The following is an 11,792-nucleotide window of genomic DNA, read 5'->3' on the forward strand; positions in this document are numbered from 1 at the left end:
ACATTGAGCTATGTTTTATGACATGCTTGAGACATTTGATGAAATAACCGTATTGCACTGAAAGGTTTATCATTGAAGGGCTTTGTCAAATTCTTTAATTAACTTTCTAATATTTGAGTGGTAATGATATATTGCTAGATATCATTCATAATCTATAAATATAAATCAATTATTAAATTGCTATTTGATTATGATTTATATTTAATGCAAATATATTAAAAACCTAATGGGTCACACACATTAAGTGACACAATTGATAATAAATAAGGATAATCAATTAAGTCGAAGTTAATTGAAATAAACCAAAATAAAGTGAAAAAATTAATTAAGTTCACGAGGACTTAATTGAATAAAAATACAAATATTGTATCTAGGGTTACAACTTAGTTTGACTATATAAATACGTTATGTTAGTCAATTAAAACTTTAAGCCCTCAGCTACTTCTTAGTTGTTTCATAAAAATAAGAAAAGAAAAATAGTTTTCTTTGTGCAAGAACTTTGGTCTTTTTGTTTTAGAAATAAAATTTGCTAGTACAAGTAAAATCCTACATTTGAGAAGGTCTTATTTGATCACTATGTGGATTACTATTAGAAGCCAAACATTTGGGTGGTTGAAGATTTGATAAATCCTAAAGGTAAAGAAGCAAAGATTTCGATTGCAAGATTTCAAATTGTCTTACTCTCTTTTTAGGTTACTTGTTTCATCACAACATTTTGAATCTAATTGGCTTTTAATTACGATATCTAGAACAAGATATGTAATACTTGAACCTATAAGTATTCATAATTAATCTGAAAATTGCATGAAAAATACAAACATTAATCTTGTGGGATTTAACTGTTTCTTTGATTAAATATATATTTTATTTTTCTACTGTGTTATATTTTTATTTCTTAATTATTTTCATATTTGAGTATGAGGCTGAATCCCAACATGGTAGACAAGATTATATTAAATAACTCAATTTACAACACTAATGTTTACAAAAAAATTGTGTAAAATACCCTTACCTTTATAAGTTTTAATTGAAATTCTAAGTAAGTCAATTAGTTTTTTAAATAGACACTTCGCCTAAAAAAAAATCTTCTGCTGGACACATAAGTTTAATCGTTAGTCAACTGTTAGTGTTTTAATTAGTTTGATGACGTGACAATGTTAAAATAATAATTTTATCCTTTATTAATTTTAAAAATTACTATTATATAATTTTTATTAATTTTTTAATAAAGTAAAAAAAGGGAGCATCGGGAGAGCAGAGAGGAGAGCACCGAGCAAAGAGGGGAGCACTTGGGGAGTTGGGGAACACCAGTTGGTGCTCTTTGTTAATTTTTTTAAAAATATAATAATAATTTTTTTAAATAATAAAAAAATAATATTTTAATTTTTTTCATAACATCTGTTAGCTGTGTTTATATTTTTGGAGTGAATTGTCTATTTTGAAAACTAATGGACTTGTTTAAAATTTCGATTAAAATTAAAAATTGTGAGGGTATTTTATAAAAAAAAAAAAGGGAAGTCAATGACAGACAAAAAAACCTTTCAAAATGGCAAAGGGCACTAATTTTTATACCTAATAAGGTCACAAACAGGAAAACCACAAATAAAAAAATCCAAAATTTTTTTTGACTAACTTTTTGAGTCAAATAAAAGTTTGCTCATTTTTATTTTTGGCTCGCTGGTAGCAACTAACATCTAAAAATTTCCACCTCATTAACTCACTTCTCTTACATTACCAATTTTAGAAAAAACAAAACTCAAGTTTTAAGGAATTAAATCTAATGGTTGGATGGAATACATGTACTAGTTGTTCGATATTAGTAGCATCGTATACGGTTATAACGAGAAGAACATTAAAGAATCAAATTGGAAATGGCAGGTAAGCAATTCGTTTTGTTTCTCTGTCAACAGAAGAGACAGCGCGGCAAATATGCCAAGTGTGATGGTCTGCAACTGAATCCATTTGGCCAACGCCACCCTTGTATTTCTGCTGGAGAAGGAATGCCGCTAACAATTGTCTTTCTTTCTTTGCTGAAATTCCCATTGACCCATTTCTCCATTTTGTCCTTTCTTTCCATTTTCTAGGACTTAGCTTTCTCCTTTTCTTCCCTTCTGTTTGTAGTATCATCTTATATTTCCTTGTATTAAGCTGGTATTGCCTTTCTCTCTCTGCCTTTCTTTATATATTCACATATATATATGCATGTCTCTAAATATCCTTTGTGTCTCTGACTCATTGTTTCTCGCCATTTCTTGTATTCCTGCAATTTCACATCAAAGATTCTGTATTTTTGTTTTATTTAAAATAGAATCTTGGGAATCTTTTATTTTTTCGGGTGCATGTCTGGGGATCATACTAAGTTAAAAAGTTCAACATTTCTCCTTTTGGGAACAAGGAAAATTGGAAGGGAACAAAGTCTGATTTCTTTTGCTTTGGGTGGATATAGACAGTATTTACATAACGTTTCTTAGAATCCAAGTCTTGGAGTTGAAAAGTCGTGCAAAATTGTTCTATTTTCATTGCTTTGGTAATGCCAAATGCAGTTTGCTTTCCTTTCCCTAGTTTAATGGTAGACTGCTCCACAGCACCCTTGGTGTCTTATTTTCATGGACGTATGTTTGTGTTCTCCTCTGGTAGGAAGCTATTAATTAATAAATTTTAATATATCACCTGTTTGTTCGCTATACTAACTTGTCCCCTGAACGTAGGGTGTCAGTCTTTGAAGGAGACACATTTTACATAGTTTCTTTTCCTTGCACGCCCTCTCATATTCATATCAATATTGGAGCGTTAATCAAACCTAATGATTTTCTCGTTGGTAGATGCCATAAAAAAGAATTGAGCAGTCTTTCCAGGATGGCGGTCAGCTTCAAATACTGGGATGACTGCATTGATCCCCAGAACATGGAAGAAATGTGGAAACAACCCGAAGTGAGAACAGAGTGGATAGATGCTGGGGAGACTCAAGGCCAAAGAGTTCACTTATCAAGGGATCCTGAAGGACAGTCTTATTTGACACAAACAGAGATGAGGGTAGACAACTTAAATGACATATTTAATTTTTGAGGCAATAGTAAGCAGCTTTTGCAAAGTTGAGAAGTTTAATCTCAATAAGTAGGTTTCTTTAAAGTTTGAATGGTTGAGAAGTTATAAAATGTTTCTTACATTTAATCTCTCGATAAGTTTAATCTCAGTAAGTAGTTTTTCATTAAGTTTGAAAGGTTAAGAGGTTATAAAATTTTTTATTACATCTATTCTCTCCATAAGTAATTTTGTATTTCTTATTGAGATATTAGTTTCAGTTTTATCTTATTCATTGGTCCAAAACATTATGATGATGCAATATTTCACTACTTTTACTGCAGCCCAAAGTTATAGTAACAATAATAAAAATAATAAAGTGAGATTTTGGTACAGGGCCTTGACTTCTAATTTATGTTGTATCACTTGGTGCTCTTTCAGGCTGTGGCTGAAATCGTTACCCGCATACATTTTCATTCACAGATAGATCCAGTATGTCATCTATAACCGGAATATGTAGAAGTTTGTCATTTGATTTTCTCCTGCATTAATGCAAATTTACTGTGGTATGGCAGTATAATAACTGACAGAAACTCTTTTTAACCAGTATGCATATATTGAAGTACTTCTTGCCAGGTCCGAAGTTCTGATGATGAGCCTATGTTTAACAATTTAGATGTCTAAAATTATTGTTTTTGATTTAGTTTCAAATTCACTTTCACCTTATGTTAGATTAACTATTCTTTTATAAAAGCAAAAAGTGGAAAAGAAAATAAATGGCACAGTTTTGCATACAAGGCATGTCCTGAGGATTGATTAATTTTGAAGCAATAGACAGTGTTCTTCTTGGTGCAATTAAAGGCGTAGACCAGAATGATTTAAATCATTCCATGTTCAGCCTGTGCTTATTCTTTACTAGGTTATCATGGGAGCATATTTCTTAAGAAACAAGAACCTTTAAAAAAGGTAGAATGGCAACACTCTGTTATTTTAGATATCTTCATTGCTAGATTATTTTAAGACACCTTTAGTGCTACGTTCATTTCAGCTGGCTGGAGATTAGAGATACTGAGAATAGAGTCTTTTGGTTGCATGCAAACCTGCTATGCAGTCAATTTTTACTATGAATTATATAGTAACTCAATAATCCTTACAGTCCTAGAATGGATGAAAAAGAGAGACCAAGGGCATGTATCTTTCAAAATCTTTAGTATAACAGTATTTAATCTACAAGTCCAAGCCTCAGGCTTGGTGAAAAGAGCAACTACTTGCCTGATCATTCTACTAGTTTTGTATTGATAACCAATCCAAAACTGACCTTTTTAGTTGCTCTTCGTATAATGCTACTAGTTTTGAATGCTGTCTTGTTTACAGGTAGCCTGCCACCTCTCTTCCTCGCCTCTTATTTGTCTTAATTCTTCTTGGACCCAGTATCTTTGCCCTCTCTCAGTTATAGGCTTTGGTCATTTGTTTTAAGGCAAAACATGATGTGAAAACAAATTGGAGTTTGATTGAAGGTTAATATTACTTTAAGGATACAAAGTTTTTACTCAAGGATATATATTAGAGCCAATCTGTAAATATTCTTCAATCTCAAGTATAGATGCTACAGCAGCTTCACTATGTCAAATTAGGGAAAAAAGCTTAAAACATTACAAATGCAACCCGATGTAGTAACATCACAAGAGATTTTGTTGAAAAGTAATCTCAACTTGGAGGTAAAGGGAATGGATGGAGTATGTGAGGCTAGAAGATTGACCTCATACAATACAATGATGTCTTTGACTCTAAAGAAAATCTTGTATGGACAAAAGGACAATAAACTGTGCAGTCAATGGAAAGGACTACATTTGCAGTGAATTAGGAATATTTCCTCGGATTACATTTTGTCTAGCACTAGGTACGTCATGTGGCCATGTCCTTCAATATATATACCACATGGGTTCTTTACTTAATATAAGGTGTCCATGTAGTATAACAAATTATGCACCATGCATTAAGGCTGCTTCAATCAGCTAGCACATAATTGGTCTGCATATGCTCTGTGAAGAACATATATTAGTCATGTTACCCATCCTTAATAATCTGTAGAAAACTTGAAGTTATTATTATTTCTAATTTTCAAAGTTGGGGCATCCTTTCACCGTTCTGCAGGAGATGATTTGTGCTATTGCAGACCTTGAAAGTGACAGGCGGCCTCTTTCCATTCGATATGATAAGAAAAGCAAGGTAACTACTATAGGGATCATGCAAATTGCGCCAAAAACAGCAGAGTGGATGTTCAGGTACAATTTTATGTTACTTTCCTCTTTTGCGGGTGCACTGCAACTAAGCTGACCCTGTTTTGGATTTATGAAGTTGTAGTTTGAAAATTCTTATAGGGAATGTGATTATTCATCATACCCAGTCGAAGAGGATCCAAATATTCTATACAGGCCTTTTGTAAATGTATATTTTGGTGCAGCTTACCTTCAATGGTTATCAAAATTCGATGATGAGTGAGTTAACAGTAAAGACTTTGGATCCATCTCCATTATATCACATATTTGTTATCAGGTCATTGAATAACATGGTATTTTGTCTCTCATTGGTGTTGAATTGCAGAGATAGAACTGAAGAGTTTATCGTGAGGGCATATAGGGGTGGTACAAAAAAAGCAAGTCATAAATCAACCCTGCCGTATTGGAAGCGTTATCTTTCAGTGAAAGAAAGTTTTCTATCCAGGTTTTAATACTCCCTCATGAAAGTTCTCATTTGAGTATGAAATTTTTCAAAAGTAGATGGACTGCTCAAGTAGCTGACTTAAAATGTTTCATTAATAAAGAGCACATAAAACTTTGCCCCAATTGAAGCTATGCTATCCTGTGAAGCAGAGTTTTAGTAGTGAAAAGTGAAAGGGTATGTTAATAGAACTAACATATCAGCATTGAAATTGAGTTCCATTTCTCTTTACTCTGCAGAAAACATTTTGATGGTCCTTCGCCGACTCAAGCACCAACTTCACCAACTTCACCAGTTTCACCAGTCTCACCATGCTCAGGTTCGTCCTTTCTCATGTACTTGGGGTTATATGAAGCTATTTTTAGTCAGCATACTATCAATGTACCTCATAAATGAAATTTTAGTTTCATCAACTTGAGTAACAGAAAATATTTTGGTGCTGATAGATCAAAGGCTTACCAATTTAGTTCATATCTATTCATGTTGATCTTCTTAAGAAAGCTAAGCATAATCCAAAAAACGCTACCATAATTTGAAATAAATTAAGACAAATTGAGGCTACCTCTGTGGTTTCTCTTTTCGGAAATTAACCTTTATATATTAATCTCTTTGTGTTGCAGGAAGTAAAAGTTTAATTTAAACAACTAAAGCAGTGAAATAGTAATTATCCAGTCAATTTTAAAATGAACAATAATAACATGTATTGATAAATTACTAAAATGACAGTTGATTTGGTGAAAAATGGAGCACATAAAATCTGGGGTCAATTGATCATTGCCCTTTTGGAATATTATTTTCTACCTATTTGTAGTGCAGCTCTATATTGTTACCTTAGATAATATGCCTGTTTCCTTAACGGTGAGCTTCAGGGGTTGGCCTAAATTGGGACGTTAGAGTTTCCTCTGAAGACATGGAACAGATGTGGAATCATCCTGATGTCTCCAAGGAGTGGACCAAATCTAAAGAAAGAAGGGGAAAAGTGCGCTTTTCCTATGATAAAGAGAAGAAGCCATATCTTTCTCGAATAGAACTGAAGGTATGAATCAACAGAAAATTAATATCCTGTCAACTTTAGTGGTTTCCATCATAGTTTCAGAATACATATTTCCTTTTTTGACATTTAAAGATCATTAGCTTTCCAATGTTAAAACTTCTGTATAAGCTATTATTTTCTTATGCTGAAGTGCAAATGATGCAGGACCCTAAGGTTCAACACTGTAAGTAAAATCCGGGGTAAGAATTGGGGAACTGAAGTTGAATTATACTTCTAATACAAATTGGTTCAAGGCTTGGTTTAGAGGCTGTTTCATTGCTAGAAATAGATATCTTACGTGGTGAAATGTTTTGGCTGCTAAGTATGAAGTAGGTTTTAATGCTGCAGGGGTGTATTTAAAATCAATGTAAAAAGTATGGAACTAGTTAAGGCTTGTAGGCTTTTGCCAGTGCTAACTGTGTAAAACTTTTTTTAGGATAAAATGTGACAAATTAATGGAAGTAGAAGAAAGAGCAAGGGTAACACCTAGGGTTGTTTAAGCATGCAGTCGCACATAGGAAAGAGTGCACTCACACCCTCACAAAGAGCCTTACACTGCCGAAAAGTTTCTCTTCACGCTGATAATATAAGAAAAGTACATGATAATATAGACTTAATTTGGACTGCAATTTAAAACAGGAAAACAGAATCACCAGGTGACTATGTTATTCCGTTAAACTAGTTTTATAATTATTAATCAACAGGTCTATATGCGTGTAACAAAAATGTTGCTTTCTTTAATATGGCCAGGAGTGTTCTTTCACTTTGCATTTTATCGTTGTCATCACAAAGCTAAAGTGTCAATTTTCAAATAATTTGATATGGATCTTCTCTTGCAGGCAATTGCAGAAATAATTGTTTCCAAGTACTTCAGTACCAGGGGAATCAAACCTGTAAGTATAGAGTTGGATAAAAAAAGTTGGCAGGATAGGAAATTGAAAAGTTGCCATGCAGCTAACAATTTACATTTTCTTTCTAGAATGACTGTTTCACTCAAAATATTGGACTTTTTACCATGTCTCATCTGTTATACCAACTTAGTTAAAGTATACTCAAAGGCAAGAGTGTTAGCACACGCTTTAGGACTAGAATTTGTGATTCCAGACATGCTTTTGATGTCTCCATAAATAAGAAGGAAAGAAAAGAATAGTTTTGTAAGTGCATTGTGCTATATTATGGGCAATGGGTATGTTTTCACCAACAAAAAAGGTGTGATGTCAATAAATTTCTCTTTATAATAAAATGGTTTGCTTAGCAAAATGAACTCTGAATAGCTGGGATTTTAATGAGCCCGTGCTGCTCCTATATTAAAACCTTAATACACAAATATGCTTCCTAATTAATATCCTACATGGAAAGGTTTGAATATCAATGTTAGTCATATCTCGAGTACAACGTATATTTCCTCTCCCCTTTTTCTCTTCCTAAGTCATATATGCATATGCTGCTCTCTTTATATCTTCTCAACATTCCCTCTTTTCACCCACTGCATATAATTTTATGGTGCATTGAGTGCACTGCACTTCATTGAATAAAGAGGATAGCTTCTCCTGGGCCACATTGTATGAGAAGCCCAATTGATAATCTTATCCTCCATTTACAAGGAGCATCAAATGTGGTATTGGATAAAAATTATCCTTTCCAGGCCCCATGCTATGCACCAAACACATCATTCGTGCATCCTAAGGTTTTTTTTCATTCCTTTGCTTTTTTGGTCACTTGGCATCCTAAGGCTGTGTTTACCCGAAATGCAATCTAGAGATGTATCTATTTGTGCCCAAACTGGAACTAGCGGGTTAATGTCTGAAGTTTGCTCCAATCTCTTTTTCTTTTCTTCTTTTTGAGAAAATATTCTCTTTAATATTTATTTCAGAGCCACCAAATTTTCAAAGTTCCTTCCCTTTCTTTATAGTATTGCATAGCTGTTCTTTCTTAGTGATTTCTTCACTGAACATGATTTTCTTTGTGTAAGATTATTGATTCCTCTGATTAAACCTACAAGAAACATGAGCGGATCTAGTATACAGAATGAAATATTATGAAATGTGAAGCTGTTTAATTATCTTTTCTTTTTCTTGATGTGATTGCAATCCGAAGTTTCATATGTCAACAAAATTATCATTTTTATTTAAGATCATTGGCAATTGCTTCTCAGGTTTGACCTAATAGTTGTGAAATTGAGGTCAGTGGTTTGCCTTGGATTGTACTTGCTGAGCAGAGACATGAGCTAAAGAGTGATTGAATGATAATAATTATGCATGAAAAAATGTACCTGGTAGTATGTAGGTGATGAAATAATGCTTACGTAACCAGATATGCACTTGAAAAGGGGACAAATTCTGAAGACTGTGAAATGTTCTACCATTTCAAGTATCAATTTATTAAAGGAAGGAGTGACTAAGATGTTTGGACATGTAGAACATAGACCTTCTGATGCAGTGGAATGCAAAATTGAATGGATACAAGTAGGAGAAGTGAAATGAGAGACAACTAAAGTTTACATGGACTGATGCTGTAAAAAGGAGTTGGCAATCTGTATACTTTTTGGAAATATATAGCCTAGAGTCTTGATCAAGTTGAATGGTGTAATTGGTTTCATGTTGTTGACTCCTAACTAGTTTGAGATTCATGTTTATTTTCTTTTTCTTAAATACATATAAACGCCAAACTTTCATGTGTTATGCACTTAGCGATATATCTTTCTCTTTGTTTTTTATGTGTTTGCTTCTGTCTAACTTTTATCCTGAGACTTATATTTTGTGCAGACAGTACTTTGTGCTCTGGCTGAGATGGTTAGCATGCACTTTGTAGATGGGATTGAAGCACGAGCTGGAATAATGGGAATTGACTACTCTACAGCCTTCTGGCTTTACACGTGAGTGAAATTTTAACTGAAACTGAATTTCTTTGCCATAAACAAAATGCACGAAAGAACTTAAATTCACTGTGTACCTCTTTTTTACCTAGAGAAAATTGAATTAAATTAGCTCCTTGTATGGCCTTGGGTTCAAATGGTAGTTATTTCATGCAACCTGGAGGCATTATGAGATTTAATTTGCACTAAGAATGGCAATACATTAACTACAATCTAAAAGAAGTGATTTACACACAACTACTGGCCTTTGAGATGAAAATAGCTTTCTTCTTTGTTTCCCTGGCCCCTTTCTTGAGCACCTTCTAAATGTCGTAAACTTGTCCCCAACACTTTTATAGCAATGATCAAATATGTCTGAAACCTATAATTAATTTCATGTGAAGAGAGGTGGGCTACAGGGCTTATCGAGTTGATTATGTGGAAGATTTGACCAAACCATTTGTGTCCATGTATTTCGGTGCGGCATATTTTGCTTGGTTATCAGAGTATGAAGGGAGGTAGGTTAATTCGCAACAATAATGTTTAATGTAGCTGTGACTTATTCTAGCCTTACCAAGTTATGGCCTCTTTGCTGATGGCAAACACAGGGAAAGGACTCCACAATTTGTGGTTCAGGCTTACCTTGCTGGACCAAAGAATGTAAATCTTCAAGAGACAGGTCCGATGTGGCTTAAATTTGAGCAAGTTTTGAGCAGTTACGAACCCAGAAAAAGGTACGTGCCTTATCTTCTTTCCATCGACAAAATGGAGTTGTGTGTTTCCTTGAGTGACTTGCCATTGATCTCACTTGTTCAGGAATCAAGAGAGCTGCACCATCTTATAACCTGACAGATATCAGCTGGTCACCAATGTTTGGATGGTTCTCCAGGGACCATTGTTAAAGTTGTGTGAAAATGAAATGCATTATGAATTAGAAGATTGGTATAAACACCAAATACATGTGTAAATGCTGTTACACAGCACAGCAGATGAATTATTGACACGTTTGAGCGACCATTATTATGTTAATACACTGTAAGTCTCACTGGAGAGGAGTCCCTTTTTACCTGTGCATGTTGAACAAAAATGTAATTGCCTATATACATAACATAACAAATATGACCATCTATTCTTTTTGCAAGTTATAGATTTTAATAACTGCTTCTGTTTCAGAGAAGAAAACAGCTGTATCCCTCACCACCATTAAGATTTGAGAGCTCAGCTGATTATAGACTTTAATAACTGCTTCTTGTTAACAGAAAGAAGAGAAAACACAACAGGGAAGAAGAAAAAGAGTGATGATATCATGAAAATGAATGCTGCAGTTACTTGATAGACTGCTTTAGATGTTTGACAACTTTTATATAATACAATCATAATACCTAAGTTAGGGTATGTCAACAAATCTATATGATTGGTTAATTACTTTGATATTTTAAAATATTTTTTATGCAATTAAATAATAGTTAATATATTTTACTACTTAATAACACTAATGGCCCTTAATCTAAGGCTATGAATAAGAATCATTAGATTTAAGAGGTTTATTTTCAACTATTGATCAATAAAAAAAATTCTAACCTGTTTGCCTGACAAGCAAGCTAAGAAAAAAACTTAAATAATTTAAAATAAATAAAAATAAAAATGATAACTAATAAAAAATATTAATTAAAGCGAAAAACCCAACAAAGAGAATAACAGAATTTTTATGAAAATTAATAATTTACAATTATATTCTCGAGTAAAAAATATTAACTATTGAGAGATTTTTAAATAAATATTATTATAAAAAATTAATTTTAAAAATTACTATATTAACTATAATTATTTCTATTTTTATTATTATTGTTCATTTCTAAATTAAAATTTATAAACCGTTAAATACTTTTAACTCAATAATAAAAAATTAAATGTTTAATTTTAACAAAAATTAAATTTATGTTTAATTAATTGAATTGTTACTTTAAATCTCAAATATTTACATTAATATTTTTACAATACTTATTCCACCTGTATAATTTTTTAAGTTAATTCTTACGAGATTACGTTAAGGTTTTTCAACTATTAAATTTTACTATAATTCTTTTTATTCTTACTATTATTCATGTATAAATTAAAATTTGTAAGTTGTAAAATACTTTAAACTTGAGAATAAAAATTTAA

The 11,792-nt window shown here is 32.6% G+C and overlaps 1 protein-coding gene across 3 annotated transcripts; it reads left to right on the top strand.

The window, feature by feature from the left end:
• On the top strand, positions 1,866-10,743 carry LOC18594912. Of its 3 annotated transcripts, none has more exons than XM_018124613.1 (13): positions 1,866-1,878; positions 2,823-3,033; positions 3,463-3,513; positions 5,176-5,306; positions 5,403-5,519; positions 5,626-5,745; positions 5,982-6,061; positions 6,612-6,778; positions 7,615-7,668; positions 9,541-9,650; positions 10,034-10,147; positions 10,238-10,363; positions 10,446-10,743. In XM_018124613.1, the coding sequence occupies exons 2-13, from the start codon at positions 2,857-2,859 to the stop codon at positions 10,471-10,473; spliced, it is 1,275 nt and encodes a 424-aa protein (XP_017980102.1). In that variant the 5' UTR covers positions 1,866-1,878; positions 2,823-2,856; the 3' UTR covers positions 10,474-10,743. The 3 variants fall into 3 exon arrangements, with proteins under 3 accessions (XP_017980102.1, XP_017980101.1, XP_017980103.1); XM_018124612.1 differs by lacking the exon at positions 1,866-1,878 and adding an exon at positions 1,933-2,151; XM_018124614.1 differs by lacking the exons at positions 1,866-1,878; positions 10,034-10,147 and adding an exon at positions 1,933-2,151.

Source organism: Theobroma cacao, chromosome 7 (genome assembly GCF_000208745.1).
Source record: "Theobroma cacao cultivar B97-61/B2 chromosome 7, Criollo_cocoa_genome_V2, whole genome shotgun sequence".
Lineage (NCBI taxonomy): Eukaryota > Viridiplantae > Streptophyta > Magnoliopsida > Malvales > Malvaceae > Theobroma > Theobroma cacao.